This window comes from Camelus dromedarius, chromosome 3 (genome assembly GCF_036321535.1).
Source record: "Camelus dromedarius isolate mCamDro1 chromosome 3, mCamDro1.pat, whole genome shotgun sequence".
NCBI classification, from domain to species: Eukaryota; Metazoa; Chordata; class Mammalia; order Artiodactyla; family Camelidae; genus Camelus; species Camelus dromedarius.
This window is the reverse complement of record NC_087438.1, coordinates 38243902-38264909: the sequence shown is the minus strand read 5'-3', so window position 1 is coordinate 38264909 and position 21008 is coordinate 38243902. Positions and strand designations below refer to the sequence as shown.

General features: G+C 41.2%; 1 protein-coding gene across 2 annotated transcripts in view; it reads right to left on the bottom strand.

The window, feature by feature from the left end:
- Positions 1–21008, bottom strand: part of RAB3C (RAB3C, member RAS oncogene family) — a 255243-nt gene that overhangs the window by 226219 nt on the left and 8016 nt on the right. For both annotated transcript variants that reach the window (XM_010974889.3, XM_010974888.3), the window contains exon 2: positions 8211–8438. In XM_010974889.3, coding sequence (XP_010973191.1) covers positions 8211–8438 — 228 coding nt within the window. The remainder of the gene's footprint in view (positions 1–8210; positions 8439–21008) is intronic.

Genomic DNA, 21008 nt, shown 5'->3' with positions numbered 1-21008 from the left:
AATGGCCAACCCTGTGCCTGCTCCACAACTGTATCCCCAGCACCCAGCACAGTGCCTGGCACGTAGTAGGCACCCAACAAATACTTGGTTCAATTAAATCACTTGATTGAGTACAAAAGTTTGCAAGTTGGTGCACTCTTCAGAAAAGAAGAAAACTAACGTTTATTGTTAGTTTTACACCTAGCATTGAACTAGGTATAGTATTTATTCTAGCAAATACTTAGCAGCAAGGGGTAGGTGTCATTTTGTCTCGTTTCACAAAGAAGTCAATGGAGGCTCAGGGAAGTTAGGGCTTGAGGACACACAGCTAGTGAGACCAGGGTCAGTATTTGAATCCCGATGGCCAGACTCCAGGGTTCCTGTCCCTGACACTGGGTCACCCAACCTGCCCCTGGATGGCCCACACTTAACTGAACCACAGGGTGATCTTTTCTCCCATGTTTGTTTTCCTGTCTTCCCACAGGGCTGGTAAGCCCTACTGGGCCAGGAACAAGGGCGGTACCATCCTTTGCTTTTGTCAATGCTGTGAAGAGTGGTTTGAACACAGCGGGATGTGGGACCTGATGCTTGTGGCTGTCTGACAGAGTGAATGTTTTCATGCATCTTGACATTTCATAGACAGTACCAGCTTCCTCTCAGGAGGGAAAATAAATCTTGCCTTTCTCAATCTCTATGGAGAAGCAGATGCTAAGTTAGAAGAACTGTGATGGAGGGAAAAGAGCATGCAAATGACGGCACCAGGACTGGTCTTGGCAGCTGTCACCAGCTTTGGTGGTTCTCTTAAGGAACTCGCCTGCACAGAAAATGATGGCGCCTTATTCACAGACTAGAGGAAATGAACACCATCCTCAAATCAGTGGGCAGGGTGACTAGGCTAAGTGAGCACCAAATGCAGAGATTACAGGCGTTCCCGCAGGTACGCATCCCTGCATTCAAGTGCTTCCCTCCACACACTCTTCTTCATATGCAAGCTTCCCGACAGCGGAGACAGGCAGCCCCCACTACGTGCAAGAAGTGAGACGACGGTGTTCCAGTCCCTCCTACTGTGCATTTCTATGTGTTTTAAACACAAGACAGATGATACACAATCCGCTCATGCTGGCAGATACAAGTATCAAGCAAAATAAATGATTCCTTTCTGTAACTATAAATAATTTCTTGAAACAGGTAATGAGAGAATTATAGAAAGATACTGGGCAATTACATGCTGTGGAAAAAGTAGTTGCTAGGGATTAAAATAGGTAGGATTGCAGATCGGATTCCCTGCAGACATCCAACAAATCACTTGGCCTTCCTGGCCCTCATTTATACACAATGTCAAGTGCACTGGCTTTGGAGTCCATGTGCTGGTTGGAATCCTGCTTCTGAACTTGGGCAATGTCCATAACCTCCCAGCTGTGACTTTGGGCAAATCCCTTTATCTTTCTGATTCTCTGTTTCCTCATCTATAAAATGGGGTGAATAACACAACCTTCTTTCATGAGATTGTGGCAGAAAAATTAATTCTAAAATGCATATAAACATAAAGTGCTTACTTAAGGGTCAACACTGGGTTCAGTAAGTGATGCTCTCCTCAGTGTTATCATCAGATGAAGGCTTGGACCAGAAAATCTGAAAGATCTTTTCCTGACCCCAGTGTTCAGGGTCTCTAAATACTGAGACCCAAAAACGCACTGAGCCTGTGGTGAGAGTGGCTGAGATCATGAACAACCGTCAGAGTGGAATCAGGGACAGAAGCTACCCCTGGGGTTCCCAGAATCTGCCTTCTGTATTAAGCATATCTTTTACTTCCCTATTCAGACACTTTGACATCCATGACAGGTCACTTTGGTGACCCTGGAGGGATGGACCCGCCTAGAGTGAGTCAATTCTCCCAGAAAGTAAACAACACACGGAGCTTACTTTTCAAGGGCAAACCAACCGATCCCGAGCTCCCCTTCTGGTGCTCTCACGCTCTGGGCCACTAGCCCCTGCCCTCATCAGCCCAGGGCCAGGCACCGGACAACTTAGGGAAGCCTGTCCACCCCAAGGCCAGATGAAGTTATTCAAACTAGCTAATTCCAAACCTGCTTACCCTGCCTGGCCCAGTCCTTACTGAGAAACCACCATAGAAGCTCTGGTCACAGATCCCCCTCTACCTCCTGGCCCACCCAGGGGTTCCCCTCATTCCCAGGGTGCCCACCACCCCAAGCCCATGTGTCCTTCTCTTCAAATCTGCGAGCATAACAAACTACCATTTCAATGGCAGTTACCTTCCGATCTGTTAACCTTGCCACACCCAAATAACAATAAAACATATATTTAAAAATGCCTTCTTCCTCCAGGACTCAGCCGGGGAAGCAGGGCTTGAACTCTCTCAGTTTGTTCATCCATCTCCTGCATCAGACTCCGATGTAGCTACTGCCTGAGTGTCTGGCTGCTGTACAGGAATCAGAATCCCCTTTGGCTGCATGTGGACCAGTAGCACATGCTTGATAAGCAGGTGGCACCTTTGTGGAAAGGAAAAGGCATCCCTTCCTGGAGCCAAGCACAGCTCAGTAAGTGGTGCTCTGGCTGGAGAGTGGCCCCACTTGACCCCTGGCTGGTGTCCTTGTCCAGTGCACAACATGTGCCTCTGAATGTAGCAGCCCTGATCTCTGAACACGATGGGGGTGAGTTTCCTATTAACTCAGCCTGGAAAGAGCTCAGAAGTGAAAAAGGGAAGAGGAGGAGGAAAAGGGAAGGAGGGAGAGGCAAGACAAAGAGCGGTGAAGGTGGGGGAAAAGAGAATGCAAAAATGCTAAAATGCTTGTTCTAAATCTTAAGTAATCCCCTCTGCCTACCTGTCCCCTGCCATTTTAAACCTTTAATCTCTAATTAAGCTATGGATTTTTCAAGCTAAGTCTTTCATTAGTTAAAGTCAACCTTGATTTTTGGACTTGAACAACGTAGACCCAACTGAAAAAGGAGAGCCATGTGCTTTCTTGAAGCAAAGGAAGTTGTCATTTATTCAAGGGAACCGCACTGACCAACCTGGCTCTCTACACAGTCTAGTTTTAATAATTGCCAGCACTCCTTGCTTTGCAGGTTGCTGCAGACCTCAAAGCTCTCATAGTGGTAGCCTAGCCACCGGGAGTGAACACGGAGGTGTTCTTAGCAGCGGGCGTCACAGTCATTTTTCAGTCCAATCACTGGGAAGATACCCACTCTACAGAGTCCTTCCCAAGGCTAAACTACTTCTAAATTAGAAGTAAAGTAAGATAGACCCCAGTTGTGAAATATTTTTCTATAATTAAAGTGAAAAACTACATTACATTTTTCTCCAATATATTCTTAATAGGATTAAATAGACATATAAAATCAAAGAACCAGCTCTAATACTTGAAATCTCAAAAATTTTGAAAAATTTTGACTTGAAAATCACAAAAATGATAATAAAAGTGCAATAAGAAATATTAACATAGTAAAGAATAGAAAGATTCATAAACATAGTAAACAAATACAGAGTTTGTACCTAAGTACAAACAAACGATGATATTTCTCTAAACAAGTTTATTCCAAGGCAACAACGAACTTCCACAGAGAGGTGGTGTAACACGTCAAGGAAGAAATGTCAATATTTCTACTAGTTGTTAAAATGCTCTCTTTGAAAGTGGACTGTTGAAAATCCAGTACTCCAGTTTGTAGTCTCATAAAACCGCTACACAGCACATGCAAAAAGCAATTCATCAAGTGGAAAAACAGGGAAGTCTTCCCACCCAGGCTCTTCCCTCTTGACATTTCAGAAATACTACTACTTGAAATCTGGCCTCAAGTTGGATGGTTCCTATGCCTGATGGCAACACTGGCAACCAGGTATGAGAATTATCACAATTGTCCTAACACCACACTAACCTTGAGAGAGAACTTGGTGTAGGAGCAATCAGGTTGGCTCAACTAGCATGAGACCTGGGCTTTAAACTCTGCTCTGGCACTAACTGTAAGGTAAGGTCAAATCACTTAACTTCTCTATGTATCTTCATCTCCTACCCTGGAAACAGTTCTATTTATGGGCAATTTAAAATATCTGTAGCCTGTCTTGGTAATAATGCATTGGACTAATCCATGACGGTTTTCACTACAATGGAAGAACTTGGCTTCTCTTCCTCTGAAATATACAATAGGTTGTGATATTGTGATAGAATGAAAAACATATATTTGGTCTTCCTCCAGGTCCCTGACACAGAGCCCCTAAAACCCCTGGAATTTCTTGAGTGATGGGGCAAAAGGAGCATCTTTTTTCAGTCGTAATAAGCCCCTTTCACCTGTACCAGAGCTTATGCTAATGAGGTGACTCTTGGTGGGCACCTAGATGGCTTCAGAATGGGGGCTGGTTGTCAGAAGAACAAACCATGTGATCAAAAGGTGAGACCCTTCAGTCCCACCCCCCAGGGACCTCCAGAGGGGAGACAGGCTGAAGATCGAGTTCAACACCAATGGCCAATCATGCCTATGTAATCGGAGCTCCATAAAAACCCTAAAGGATGAGGTTTGGAGAGCTTCTGGGTTGGTGAACACATCAAGGTGCTGGGCGGGATGACGACACATCAGAGAGTACATGAAAGCTGTGGCCATCCTTCTCTACAAAAATGTGCCCCATGTATCTCTTCTATCTGGCTGTTCCTGAGTTGTAGCCTTTCTAATAAACTAGGAATAGTAAGCCAACTGTTTTCCCGAGTTCTGTGAGCTGTTCTAACAGCTTGTCAACCCTGAAATATACGATTGCGGGACCTGCCAATGTATAGCCTGTAGGTCAGGAGTACAGATGGCCCAGATTTGTGACTGGTGTCTGAAGTGAGTGGGGAGGAAGGGGTAGGCTTGTGGACCCGAGCCCTTTCCCTGTTGGATATGTGCTAACTCTGGATAGTTAGTATCAGAATGGAACTAAATTATAAGACACCCAGTTGGTATCTGCAGAGAAATGAAAAATTGCTGATCTGGGAATCCACCTTTGGTGTCAGAAGTGTTAAGTAGAAACAGAGTGTAGTATAGACTAAGATCATTGTGGGCACCTTAATGATTCATTACACATTAATATAAGTGCATAAAAATACTATAAGCTGAAACAAAACTGCTATTTGATTATTAAAATATGAGCTGGCAAAACATCAGGGCCAGATATAGTCATAAATAATTTGTTTAATTCATAACCAATAAAAGCTGTACACAACTAAATATTTTCCAGTATACTTACACGATAGCAAAAAGCAAGCATCCCTAGAATTACTGCAGGAATGCCTAGCCTCAGGCATGCGCCCTGTTACTCCTTACCATATCTGCCCTTCCCTGCATGACTCAATTCATTGAGATGGTCAGACTCTTTCAAAACCATCCTCTTCAGCATCCCAGGATACGTTGTCTAAGATAGTCATTTTCACAAAACCAGCACCCCATTCAAGAAGACTTGTTAATTAGGGCAGCATGGTGACAGAGAACAAGCCAACGTACTAAAATCTGATAGACCTGGCCTGGAACCAGCCTCTCACCATGTATAATCCTGGACAAGTAATTTCATTTGTCCCATCTTCAGGTTTCTTTGGTAAAATAGGAATAATAACAAATACGAAGTTGGGTTGCTGTGGGAATTAGCGATAAAGCACAGATCATGCCTGGCACAGGTTTATGCTCAATAAACGCTAGCTACGGATAATATTTATACAACCTGGTATTTGCTTATAGAAGTACATAGTTACCCATGAGTATTCATTTATTTTTCCAACTATATCACAAGTCCAGTGAGCACCAAATCTTTGTATAGCACTGCTTCTGAATGGTTCACACTCTAGAAGACCAGTTGGGATATGGTAGTGAAAAATCCATTTTCACACTCCTAGAATCATAGGTGCATTAGGAGTTCCCAATGTCTCTGAGAGGAAGAAATAAGATTGTTTTGCTGGCAAAGAGAACAGTGGCCATCAGACTGCCGCTGTGACTCAGGAGAGGGCTAGGTGAAGGGGTCCTGAGTGGCTGGCCCCTGAAGGGAATGTGGGTGTTCCCACAATGGCAGAATGAAAGCCCTGGAATGAGGCCCCGGGCTGGACTGGGGCATGAAAGGAGTTGGAGGTTTTGGGGAAATGGTGGGTCATGGAAGATTAGAGACAAATTTGAACAGATTTGTATGTCAGAGGCTTCTGAGGGAAGTTACGGAAACTGAGAAGCATGAGGAGGTATTAGAATAGAAGCAGCTCAGAGATCTGAGTTGGACTTTGTTTGGCTCAGAGAAGAGAAACTTTCATGCAGAAATAAGACCTGGACAGAAGTAGCTTGACTTCAGTGTCCAAGAAAAGTTCAGGAGTTAGCTCTGGCCTGGTACTAGCACTGAGTGTTTTGAGAAAATATTTTTCCAAGTATGAGAATAGAATTCTCAAAAAAAGGATATTATTTGAACTATAGCTGTTTTATATTAAGGACAGATGATTGTGTACCTCTATAAAGCATTTCAAAAACCTAGATTGAGAAACTGCCAGAGATTATAGGATTGAATTTATGCACAATGTTGGTTGTTTACCTAAATGATCACAACAACCATCTTTAAACATCCCTTTAAACATCCCATAAAGCAGGGAGGGGCAGAAACCAGGAGCTGTCAGCCAGAGGAATGACAGTTCTTTGAAATTAGCAGAAAGACCACGGTCACTGAGTTAAGAGATGTATAGTTACCAAGTTAATTTAATTTTCAATTTGTCAAAGCCCCTGAGAGTTAAGGGACCTTTCTTAAGCCTGAATACGAAAGTTATCCCAATATGACAATTGGGAGAAAATGAACAATAAACACAGCTCTTTCTAAAAACAGGGCTGTGTGTTTCTAAAGAGGTTCCCTCCCAACAAAAATGGCTTCGGGGACCAGCAGAACAGTGAAGGGGAATGGCCCTACTTTTCCAAGTTCTTACCTTGAGCTCTCATTAGACTTGGAAGGCTGAAGAATCAGTAATAATCTATGGTAAGTTACCTAAGAGGATACCTATTTGTGTATATAACCTGTATCTTTAAATTTTACACCTAGGAGCTTGAAGATATTTAAAGGGCATCTGGTATATTTATATGGATATCTTGATAAAGGGCTCTTTTATTTAAAAAAAAAAAAGAAAGGTTAAATGCTTTACTCTGAGAGTTGTCTGTCTTTCAGCTTTCCATATTTGAGGAGGTAGGCTTATCATCAGTCTTACAGATCAACCCTGGCGCCGGCACCACGTGGCAGTAGGTATCAGAATCATCTCAGAAGGTAAAACCTCACCTCTTGGCAAATGCCTGTTTATAGCTTAAATCAGCTTGAGTGGCAGAGGTACAAATGAACAGGAAAAGGGGGCCAAACCAACTGTAAAAACTTCTACCATTATACCCACTCACTGTACGATGTATAAAAAAATGCAGATTACATAATTCTCTCCTGGTATAACCAATTTTTTGGTTACTTCATCTCTTATATCACCTTGAACCTGCTACCCACACACATTTTTCCCTCTGTTTTTCACTTGCTAGTCTCCTAAATTTACCCCAACCGTTTAAGGAATCTCTGATCTCCTGCAGAGGGTGGGGAGAGGCAGAAAGCTAGCCACATGGTCTCAAAACTTATTAAAGAGCCTTCTGCTTAGGGGAAAATCCTGTTTAAAATCAGTATTTTATTTCATTTGTTTCCTTTTATTTGACTGTGTGGATAAACATAACTTGCAGAACTGAAATCACAAAGTGAAGATTAAATAGACCCTTTTCAAATTTTATCTGGGGCCTTATGAAGGGATAAAACCTAAGGTTTCTCTATATTTGGTGGTTTACCTTCTTTTTAAAAATGCCCGGGGCAGGCTGCTTCCTGGGACTTAAAAAAAGGCTAGATTCACTTTGCCTATTTTGTGGATTAGAAATGTCAGAGAAGGACTCAGAGACATGTTCCAGGTCACATCAACCATAGAAGAGCCAGACTTTCTGTTGAGTGTTCTTTCTACCACGACAAACAGATATTTGGATTTTCTTCCTTCTGAAGACTCTTAGGGGCATCAAATGACAAGGCCTAATTCAATCTCCATACCTCAAAGAGGCATCCCTCCACAGCCTTTGAAACAGAATGTTCTGTGTCAAAGAATCTGGAAACAGAGGCTTACGGATCCCATGGGGCAGAATAAGGAAGAAAATGTTACCCTTCACATTTACATGTTCAGCGGCCTAGACTGAAGAACAGTCAGTTCAAAGTCACTTACCCAAATCTGAAGCTTGATTCTCTTTTCATTTTTGAATACAGTTTTCACTTTGAAATCGATCCCAACGGTGCTGACGAATGCAGATGTAAAGGAGTCATCGGCGTAACGGAAGAGGAAAGATGTTTTCCCCACACTGCTATTGCCAATGATGAGCAGTTTGAACATGTAGTCAAAGTTCTGATCAGAGGAGTCCTTCTGGCCATACCTGGCATCCTGGGCGGAGGCCATCTGTGGTGAAAAACAAAAGAGGTGTGGATCAGTCTCCCATTTGATACGAAGCTAGCGGCATGCTCATTATTGGCCTTGCCAGAAACAGATGTCAGACCGCTCAGGAGACACGTTGAGAGAGCTCCCCAGTCCTCCTCTGATGCCGGTATCCATGGCAATAATTCCCCGCTGGAAGACAGAAGAGCAAATCTTACAGCTCTTTCCAGCTGTGTTGGTGTTTGTCACTGCTCAGCATTCAGAACGAATCAAAGACACCAAGGGAGACAGACATGAAAAGCAAAGATATGAGGAGCTAGCCGCGGCGTGTGCACTCTGAAACTTTGTAATTCCAGTGATGGGAACATCAAAGTGGCTGCACAGCAGGGTGTTTCTCCCTGAATTATCTGAATTATTAGAGTCTCTTATTTTCTGGGGAAGGGCACCCAAAGCATAGCTCTAGTCCATCTATTAACACCACATTAAATCCACATTCTAACACATGTGACAGTCTTTCAAATTGAAAATAATGGTGATGACAAATACATATGGTTCAAACAAGGTGCCAGGAACTGTTAACTTAACCCTCACCACAACCCTATGAGGTGGGTACCTTTATCATTTCCATATCAAAGGAGAAAATTGAGGCTCCCAGGTACTAAGAAATTTGCTCAATTTCACACACTTGGTAAGTAGCAGAGGCAGGATTCAAATCTGGCGGTGTCGTGCCAGGGCTCATTCCTTAGTGTACCCACCCCCTCAACCCATTTCCCAGTGAGGACCAGGGTGATAAATACAAGTGCTCTAAAGACAGTGTGGGAAATATTGTGAGATCCATCAATGAAGAACCCTACCTGGGTTCAAACCTCGGCTCTACCACTTGCTGCCTGTATGACCTTGGGTTCATTATTTTAAACTGGTGGACCTTGGTTTCCTCTCCTCCATAAAATGGAAAAAAGTCATTATCTAACTCAGAACACTTGTGAAAATAATAGATGATATATCTGTACAGGATTATGTAAAGCACCTAGCATAGAAAAGAGAATAATCCTTATTATTAAATATGAATGCTCTAGGGGATTTTTTCTCATATTTTTGGTGATCATTTTAACATCTATCAAAAACACTGCTGCATTACTCTAAGTACCATTTGGCTCCATATTGAAAAGAGGCAGTTAGAATGATGACTCCCACTGATTAGTGCATTTACTCTATCACTTCTTCTTTTTCTTTTTTATAACGGAGGCACTGGGGACTGAACCCAGGACCTCGTGCATGTTAAGCATGTGCTCTACCACTAGTTACCCCTACTCCTCCCATCACCCTTTCTGATGCTATGAATTCTTCAACAATTGCTGTGCTGTCCAGTACAGTAGCCAACTAGTCACATATGCCTGTTTATACTTAAATTTAATAAAATTTTGAAATTCAGTTCCTCAGTCAAACTAGCCACGTTTCAAGTACACAACACCCACATGGGGCCAGTGGCTACTGCACTGGACCACACTGGTTCAGGGCACTGTCATAAATGCAGGAAGTTCTATTGCTCAGCGCTAGGCTAGACGGTCTTTTTTCACTTCCCATAAAATCTGATTAATAATTACATCTTTCTCTTGGGGATATGGCAAAGAGAAAAGCCCCAGAAGACAGTGGGATGCTAGAAACAGTCTACAGTATTCAGTCTCATCTAAGACAACATTGGTTGCTCAAGTCAGGTATGTGTGTGAGTGTGTGTGTGTGTGTGTGTGTGTGTGTAAGACAACTGAGGGAAAAGGAAAAACGGAGATAGTGCGATAACATATTCCCTTTCTACAAATGCTTACTGCCAGCAGGAGAACACAATTACATGAACAAGAATAAAGACAAAAAGAAAACTTGCATATATTATGAAATTTAGAAGCAATACAAATTCTGATTGCATTTCATACTTGCTCAGTAAATATAAGCCTCAGCATTTCTCTTTTTAAGCCCACGTAACCACATTGCTGTCTTCACTTAATACAACTCGGAATGATGGTTTGCCAGTGGGCAAAACTCAGCCAATAAAACAGGCAGATACATCATTTTCCTTTCTGACCCAGGAGTCCACACATTAAGGTGAACTTCCCCCAACACAAGCAGCCCACCAAGGACAAAAAGAGGATGATGATTCTTGACTCTCAGTTTGAACAATGATGTCTTGCTCTGATGACTCCTGACACCCCTTAGAGCCAGGTCACTGTTTTCGTTTGTTACTCCTGCAGACATAAGCATATATGAACACCTCCCCCTTATGGAGGTGCTAAGTTCAACCAGGCCTGCAAATGGCCTTTGTGAAGATGATCTTTTTACCATCTTTTGTATGAACCAGCCCAGATAGTAGGGTCTGGATTATGTATGTTCTGTTAAACCACAGTCAGAAAACAGACTATAAATTTCCTAGAGTTGCTCGTTTTCTCAGCCTGATGGCCTCCCATGACCCTGAGGTGGGATTCCAACTGAGGCCTGTGGATTTCTAGGCTGCCCTGAAAGAAAATGTGATAAAGACAGCTGCTATCAACCCTAAGTCTTATTTCAGAATTAGACTGATTCTGAAACCTGCAGAAATATAGACATTGTCACTAAAATAGACTTTTTAAATGGAATTGCAGAGATTTAGGTAGAGGAAACCATACTGGGTTTTTGTCCAGCATGAGAAATAGAAGATGTTCTATTTTAAGGATGGATTATACCAGCTGCATTGGCAGCAACGGTGGTGGAAGCCCAGAGGGTGTGTAGGATGAGGGAGGATGAGGCAGGTGGCTGTATGTGGCCAGGTTCTCCAAAGGATTCATTAGAACAGTTTACTAACTTGCTGTCCTTAAAGATGGTGTGTGTGGTTGTTTTTGCTTTTATTTTTACTATTTCCTGATTTATACCTCCAATAAGATTCACAGAGAGCCCCAAAGATGTGCATTAAGAATGTGTACACATATCATTAAACTTTGGAATAATGAAATAAATCCTGGCTCACAGAATGGAGAAGCTGACTGCCCTAATCTCACTGAGAACAGAAGTGAAGCAATCTGACAGCATATGAATGTCAAAGGGTCATAGAGATAGTCACAGTGTAAATTTAATAACACTTCTAAATTCTAAGTCATGTGACCATTTCCAAAATTTTCATGGGAAAATATAAAAACAGAAGTAAGCATGAAGGCACTTCTCAGAGAACAAATTGGATTTTGTAAGATATATAAAAGATCTCTCTTTAAATTACATTAATCTTGAATTAATTAAAAAAGAAACAGAGGGTTGGAAAGACCCTTCAGTGTAGCCCAGCTTCCCACTTATCCCACGTGTCCCCTTGCCAGCACCTCAGAATCAGGGTGGTATTCTTGCCTGGCCCTTCACCTGAGTGAGAGAGCTAGGCTGTGAAGCACCTAATTCATGGCTGAACAACTGCAGTTGTTATATTTCTTCCCTAGATCTGAGTTAAAATCTACCTCCCTGTGGCTTCTGCCATGGTGACGTAGATTCTGCCTTATGAATTGAGAGTTGATTCCTCTCCATCTGAAAGAACTTCCTGTGTCTGACGGAACCAATCACAGCACCATAAGCTTTCTCTCCTCCTGCTTGGGTGATCTCAACTACTTTAACCCCTCTCTGCACCCCTGACCCATCCAAAAACCCCTACACACCTTCTAGACTGAAACGGACATCTCTCCAGATGCCCAAGTCCCATGTGTGGCTCCCACAATTGGTCACAATACTCCAGATTTTTATCTGGCCAACACAGAGTAAAATGAGACTCTTATCACACTCAGCGCAACAAGAAAGTCTCCTCAAATGCTCAGCACGTTTTTCACATTTGCTGTTATAAACATAGGTCTCCCCTCTCCCAATCCTATGCTTGGGCAATTTATTTTTTTAATGGAAAAAATTATTTTTTTAATTTCATATGTACCTTACTACATTTCCTTTTGTTTGTTGTGATTTACAATTCCGGACTGTTCTGATCATTTTGTCCTTCCATCAAAAATAACAGTTATCCCTTCCAGATTTGTGTCACTCCTAAATTTGATCAGTATGCATTTTACATACTCATTCGAGATACTGATCAAAATGCTAAGCATTTGTAGACAGATAACAGAGAACTTTTTCCACTGCTGAATATATAAATCTACATATGAAACCTCTACAATATGTCATTAAGGAATTCGACAAGTTTGAAGCAAATCCTTAACCCTGGGAGTTGGTGCTTTGTGAAGACATGATGTTGTCCCTCTAGGGGTGCCCTGGTTAGTAGGTGAACAGATCATAGATTTAATTGATGTGTCATTTTTAATTTCAATTCTAGTTTCCCCAGAAGTCTTACTGACCAGGGGCCAAGTTGATTACCTTTGACTAACACATGCAACCACAGCCTACTTCAGAATTTTTGATGTTAGTTTTTCAAAATAAATGGGAAAAGCAAATTATTTTCAGGAATTCCCTTAGGCACTTGAGAATCTGCACTATACTGAGCCATTCTGTGGCTCTGATGAGAAAAACAAAGTCATTTTAAATGTACTGTGTTCCATCTACTACTAGATAACTATTGCCCGAGGGACAGTGGGAAGAAGAACGAGGGTAAATTATCCAGAAAACAAAATGCAATTCTTTGAAATTGGAAGGGTAAAAGTAAGGATGGGGCATACATATGGGAAGTGTGGAAATACATAAAGTAGTTTCAAATCTCAATTGTTGATACCTAGGGGAAAAGAAAAGAAAATGGTAATAAGAATTATTCCTGAGAGCTCCAAAGTAAAGACTAAATTTTAATGACAAGAAAGACAATATTAAAACATAGGAATTCCAAACACCTGTCATCTGGCCCCCAGTGGTTTCTCCTGGTGAAGGTTTCATCTGTGCAGTTCACCTGCCTCCCCTTTTTGTCTCTCAGAATGGACTGGCATTGTGATGCTCTTTGTGGGCTCCAGCTAGCAATTACTCTGCATGTCTGCTACCATTTGTTCTGGCAAGAGCCAGCTAAGAAGCAATAAATACCACTTGTGTCACTGTGGACACATCACCATTGAGCTGAAAGGATGCTGTCCAGGGAATGGAAGCAGTCAGGGCACTAGAAAACTTAAACCTGGCTTCTGGAGGAAAGACCTGGGAAAGTAGGGCAGCATTTGGAAATCATCTTTGTCTCTCTCTCTCTCTTTTTTTTTTTTTCATGTTAGCAGGGAAAGAATTACTATTTCATGGGACTCGCCAGAGAATGTGTGTGATGGTATGCCAAATTACGGTAATACTTCCAAGATGCTAGTTGCTCTAGGTTTTAAGGTTTTCCTCCAGCTCAGTTTCACAGAACTCCTTGCAGTCTGCCGCTGGACCCCACTGTACGCACAGCTTCTTCAGTGCACGTGGATAATGCTCAGACGATGCACAGGGAGACTGTAAAATAACTGCACCAACAGCTCTTGCCGGCGCTGTCCCCTGTGCTTTTACATACATCACCGCGCTGCATCCTTTCCTTGTCCCCAGAAATCAGTATCTATTAGCCCCACCCCAGGTTAGAGGAACAGAATGCTCTGAGTGCATTTCCAAATGGCTGTCTCCCCCTCCCCACCCCTACTTTCCCATCCCCCATCCTCCTCCCCTGACCAGAAGCATGAGGGGATTCTTCTCTAACCTTCACTGCGAGAACTTGATCAGCTCCTGAAGGTAAAATTCATAAAACTCTGAGACCCCCCCCCACTCTAAAACTGGACCGCCTGGAGTTTTTAGCTCTTAGACTTGTCCACACTGAGCCTCCAGCGATTCATCAATTTCAGTCTAGATTTTCTTCATCAATTACATTTAGCTTTTCCTACCCTAGTACTGATCTCCCTAGTACTGATCTCCCTGGAGCTTTCTATGCCAGTAAAGTGTGATTCTCTGTATCCACCTGCCTGTCTCTCCAATTTAGGGGGCAGTAGTCTTCCCCATGGCCTCGATTCTCTGATGAATCTAAAAAGAGTTGTTAATTTTCAGTCTGCTCAGCTTTTTTCTTGTGTGAGGATGGGAGTGACCACTTCCAAGCTCCCTCCATACCGCACAGGAAACACAAAGCCATTATCCCCATTTTAAAGATGAAATTAAGATATCTGAGAGGAAGGTAAAGTTAGAGGGGTCCTTAATTTTCAACAGTTTATCCTGACTTCCCTCAGTCTGGGTACTGACTATACCCTTGTGACCTGGACCAAATGGATTCTTCAAGAATGACAGACACGAAGGCCCAGCTAATTCATTCTTGCCTTCACCAAACTAGCAAGCCTCAGCCTTCAATCACAGAGAATAGTGGACGAGGAAAGTGTCCTTCTTCTCTTTGCTTCTAGGAAAAAATCCATTCCTTTGTTGAAGAGAGGCATGACCTAAATTTGATATATTTTAAAATTCATTATAATCATTTTTACATCTCCTTTGAAATCTACAGATGTTTGTTACCAGTGTCAAGAAGAAGGAAATAAAGTTTATTAAATGATGTAAAAATGGTTCCTATTAGTATCAAACCAGTGTTCTCAGCCCACACTATAGTTCACTCCTGGTGTGGTTACAGAGGGTTCCCAGCAAGGGAGGGCCTATACAGGGCTGTGGGGAAGGGGCCACCCAGACCACAGAGAGACGAGTGTGAGCAAGGTCTGCCATGAAGCAGACCACAGAGCTCGCCAAACTCCAGGGATGTGATCCCGACAGCTGCAGTGAAGCAGAGCCCTGCCCAACAGCTCTGCACATCCTTGTGGATGCTGACACCAGAGGGTCGCGAGTGCCATCCTGGGGTGGTGGTGAGCACCGAGCTGCTGGTAATCCAGGTTTTACAACCACAGCGTGAAAAGAGGTAGGGAAACACCCTCCACTTCTTTTCTACCAGCTCTGAAATTATGTGCAGCAGACATATCTGTGCAAAAGAGCATTTCACATTCTTGGTGTGATGCGAATACAGGTAAAGAGCACATGATCTGTGGCCAGGCAGGCTGAGAAGGAATCCTATGTCTACCAGTTGTGTAAACTTGGGCAAGGTTTTTGTTTTGTTTTTAACTAGTCTAAGCCTCAACTTTCTCATCTAGAAAATAGGAACAATAGTGAGGTCATGAAAGTAAAATCGCCAGCACGCGTTAAGCCCTTGAATAAAGCATCCATCAGCACCTTTGCTATCCCTCTCGCCGCACTGCAGTGATGCACAAGCCACCCACTTTCCTCCCCACTCCCGCAGGCGCGACTCTCTGAAACAGAAGTGGTTGATCTTACAGGACACGCTCCCTCTCATTCCCTCACTTTAAAGGGCAAGGGGTTTTGATACCCAATACTTCCACTCTGCAGTTTCACAATTACCAAAATAAGCACTTTATATTTACTCTCTCATTTCAAAAATTATGATACGGAGCAAAGAGCATTCATCAAAACACCTCTCGGGACAGAACCTGAGACCCTGAGAGACTGGTGTGCAGACAGAAGTCTTTTGTGATCCGGAGAGGCTGTGGGGAGGGGAATGTGGCCAACAGTCATATACCCTGTGATGTGACCTGTCCTATGACACTGCCTGCCACCCAGTAACTTCTGGACAGTTACTAAACTCATGAAAGCTTTGGGTGTGACTGGACTTTCGTGCAAATTAGGAGAGGGCTAATAAGGGGACAAAATCCAAGTAATAAATGGCTTTTAAAAAAAAATCACAAGAAAGGGAGTTCCAGGAATTAACTCACAGTAACTATGGGAAATTGTCCTCTTACGGGGCCTTGGAGTTGGTTTTAGGTGAAGTTTAACCTAATTCCTAATATGGAATTTGGTAAATCATCCAAGTCCACGGTATCATCATAGACAACAATACCATATTATAAACTTCAACGTCTCTAAGAGACTAGATCTTAACTGCTCCCACCATGTAAAAGAAATGATAATTATGTGAAGTGACAGAGATGTTAGCTAACATAAAACGACGGTGGTGACCATATTATAATATAAAAATGTATCAAATCAAAATGCTGTACACTTTAGACTTACACAAAGTAATATGTCAATTCTATCTTAATAGAAATAAAAAAAAATTTTAAGTCCACAATCAATTAATTGTATCTTGCATACATGATGGTTATTCCATCATTTGTCAAAACCTCTCTAAAATAATGGCCAAAGGTATTCACAAAAGTAAAATTCCATGCAGACAAAGAGAAGTAAGGTCAACAAAAGCTTGGGATTTGGAAGAGCAAGACTAGAGAGAAAGAAACCCTAGGCCTGCTAGCGAAGTTCCCCAAGAGCCACACCCTGCAGAGTCTGGAATGGCCTTAGGACTGGAGACAACATGTGTCTTGATCGTAGGGTGTGGCTCTCCTGATCTGCTGGGACTGAGGGGTTTCGTGGTACCCAGCAGAACTTTCAGTGTTAAGACCAGCAAGCTGCGATGGCTGGTCATACCAGGTGTGTCAAGGGCATATAAACAGGAAGACTGGTTGAAAATCCAAGGCCCTGCATCTCTCCTTGACCTTGCAGAGCCAAGCAGCCATCTTTCCCATATACAATTTCTTTAGAACAAAATGAAGTTTAAAAATAAAAAAGTCATCAAACATTCTGGACATTCATACATCCTATGTGCAGATGCCAATTTATAAAAATGAAAGGGCCTCCCTCTTAGCAAGATGTAAAGACTCCTTTAAAACTTTCCTCCTTGATATGGATAAAATATATATGCACTTTCTCATCATTTCTTGGTAACAAGAAATACCAGACATTGTGTTCTCAAATACCTGCTCTCTAGAGTAGGATATATTTCTATTCAAGAACACAAAATTAAATCTTCACTAGATTCAAGACTTCTAAACCTGGGACATGCAAAATTAAAATATTTAAGGTGGGACCAGGTATCTAATTTTTTAAATCACCCCATGTGATTCTTTTAGTCAGTCAGATTTGGACTGACCAGTGCCCACATGGAAGCGAGGGCAGGTGTCTGCTGTCATGTCCTCAGTGATGTATGTGAGAGGGAGGAACCCGACAGGTAGGTCCAGATCCATGGGATGTAGAAACAGGATCCTAGCATTCTCCCCATAATGTTGACTCTGCAGAGAGGGTCTCTACCCTAGAATGCCCAGCCTGCCCCGACAAGCTGAATTCTGAGAAATGTGTTAATTATCTCTGCCCTGGTAGGAGCCAGAACATTCTGAGGGCCAGTGATACAACTGACTGTGAGCTCCCTGCCAGGCTCTGCGGAGGCACAGCCTCATAGGAGGTAGTAATCCTGTTCTTAGAGTACATGCAGCTCTGCTCTGCTCAGCTCTGTGGAACGTAGCCTTGACTTTCCTCATCAGTCATTTTTACAGGTAACACACAGTAAGACTTTACTTCCCTCCACTGCATAAGAAAGTACCCGTCAGCGACAGGAGGCCAGTGTCCAAACTGAAACCACAAAATGAAGAAAATCTCTTTCAAGAATACCTCTTCTTGAGAAGAAAGAATGCCCAGTGGTATAAGGGGAAACCTCTCTTAAAAACACATACTAAAATACTCTAACAATCCCCACTGGGGGACAAAAAAACTAAATTTTAATTTTAATATGTGTTTCCCGTCAAAATTTCATGATTAAACATTTTAAAATAGTTTAATGTTAGTTTTAAACATTTAAGTCCTTGAAAAATGCCTCCAGGGATTTGCTATGGATTACTTCTAAATCTCAACATTTCTCTTCCCTTATTCCATTCATCCAGGTAGGTCAGATATAGGAGCAAACACCACGTGGTCCACGCATTTATGAGACAAAGGGGCAACCTGGACCATTCTGGAGGAACCTGGTGGGTTAGCAGTCTACTTAGTTGTGTAGTATCCAGACTGTGCAATTGAAATGATCTACAGTGCCACTTTTCTAGTTATAATCATCCCTGCTTTTCATTCAAAAGCTACTGCTACTATTATTTATACAAAGAACAAGCTAGCCCAAGCACACTTACAAAACAGCGTTCACATGCACAGGTGTGCTGGGTTTCCATTGTCCCTTTTCATCAGTCCTACTACTCAGACAGGTGTTCAGTGAATCAAACATTCAAAAGAAAAACCATCTTTTATTACAAACACCACAGATGTGTGTCACGTGGGTGTTATGGCTTGCTAAGTGATACTTAACATGTGCTTTCCTACAGCTCTTTAAGGCTCCTAAAGCTATGGTCGTTTTAGCAGAAATTGTTCTTCCATGTTGACGAGCAAGATTCTTTAGTTGATGAGACTCAGACATGCATCTGAGTCACTCTGGAAAACTAACAAATAATTCAACTGAAAGCAGGTAGACTAATGATGAGAGGCTCAGTGCTTCACCTCTTAAAGTTACATTATGATTTGGGTTCCCAGACCATGAAAAGCTGAGTGTGCAGGAGTAAAATGACTATGGTTCCAGGGTTTTCTCAGTTAGGAGCCCGAGTAGGCACAAAATGAAACTCTTTTAGGCTTGTATGAGCTAAATTCCTAATGCTAGATCCAATCCAATCAGCTTACAGAAAAGTTTATCAGGGACCCACAGAACTTGTCTTTTTACCAGTCATTAGGCAACTGAAGGCCCAGAACATTCACCCTGATGGCTTCACTGTTTAGTGGACAGAAGAATATTTCACGACCTCAACAAAAGGGACATAACTTTTCATACCAATCTGAAACATGTTGCCGCTGGAAAAGGCATTTTGTTTCCGCAGAGTTGAAGCTGTTAAGGAATATATTAATTGGCAAAATAAAGCAGTTGTTTAAATAATTTTATTTTTACAATTTTGAACCTTGTCCAAAGTTTTGAAAGTGTCATGAAGCCCACAATTTTATTTGAAAAACACAAAGAAAAAATATAGCATCACAAAAACAATGATCACAGAAACATTAAATGATAGAAATTATAATGGGAACATAAATATTTCCCCCAGAAACCTATAAGGAATAATCAAAGTACTAATATGATTATTTACATTTCAACATCAGCTTTTCTATAAGAAGTCACTGTGCTTTCTTGGTTCTGCACAATTCTGTAAATGAATCCTATTATAGACTCTTCTAGTACTCAAATATCTCATCTCAAGAGAGTGTATTTATCTTTCTCTCAGCAACATAACACGCTTCTAGGGTAAAGAAAGCCAACATTGAGCCTAAAAGCAAAAGTACAATATCTGAAATGAATAATTCCTCAATAGGTTTAAAAAAGGCTGCAGATGGCAGAAGAGAGGGTCAATGAACTTGAAGATAAATCAACAGAAATTATACAACTGACAAAAAGGAAGAAAAAAAGAAAGAAAAAGGAATAGAGCCACAGTGATTTGTGGAACAATATCTGAAATCTAACATATGTGTAATTGGAGTCTCAGAAGAAAAAAGAATGGAATGGGATTGAAAAATAGTTAAAGACATAATGGCTAAATAGTCTTCAAATTTGGTGAAAAGCATAAATTTACATATCAGAAGCTAATTCAAAGCCCTACGTTGACTAAATATGGAGAAAATTACCTCTGGGCACATCATAGTCAACTTTCAAATTCAAAGTTAAACATTAAATCTCGGAAACAGAGGAAAGGTGATGTATTATATACAGGTTACAGTAATACGAAGAACAGATATTCACATTATCTGCTGGAGGGCAGGAGACACTGAAACAACCTAAAGTACTGAAAGAAAAAAAAGATCAACCAAAAATTTTACATGCAGCAAAATTATTCAAAAATAAAGGCAAAATAAAAATTTTATTCTACATTTATTCTAAGGATTATAATATATACATCAATGTTTAAAACTAAAATAAAACTGTATTGGGGTTTATAACAAATGCAGATGTAATATATGTGACAACAATTTCACAAAGAACGAGGTAAATAAAATTATATTATTGGAAAGTAATACAATACTAAGTAGATTATATAGCAAGCTGAAGAGGCATATTATAACCCTTAGAATAAACACTAAAAAATGCAAAAATGTATAGTTGAATAGCCAATAGAAGAATTAAAATAAAATATTTAAAAGTATTTAAGCAAAAGAAGGCAGGAAAGAAGAAACAGAGGAACAACAACAATAACAAAAAAAAAACAGGTTAATAAAACAAATAGCAACAAGGTAGCTTTCAATCCAACCATATTGATAACTGCAACATACAAAAATGGATAAAAATTCCAATTAAAAGGCAGAGATTTTCCAGACTGGATGATATGCAAGACCCAGCTATATTCTGACCACAAGATTCACACTTTAAACATAAAGACACACATAAGCTGAAAGTGAAAATATGAATATATACTTATTTTATATATGTGCATGAGAACACTATTAAGAAAGCAAGAGTATCTGGATTAACATAGACTACACTCAGAAATTTGTGGGAGTCAACTAAAGTAGTACTTAGAGATTTATCATTGTAAATGTTATATTTATATTTTAAAAAGAAATATTTAAACTCAGTGATTAAATTTCTCTTAGAAGCTTGATAAACAAAAAGCTTCTACTAAGTACAAGGAACACAGTTGCTTTTAAAAGCCCAAGTCAGTAAAATATAAAATATACAACAGAAAAGTTAACAAAGGCAAAAGTTGGTTATTTGAGGACATTGATAATATTGATAAATATCTAGTAAGACTGGTGAGAGAGGGAGGATTCATATTA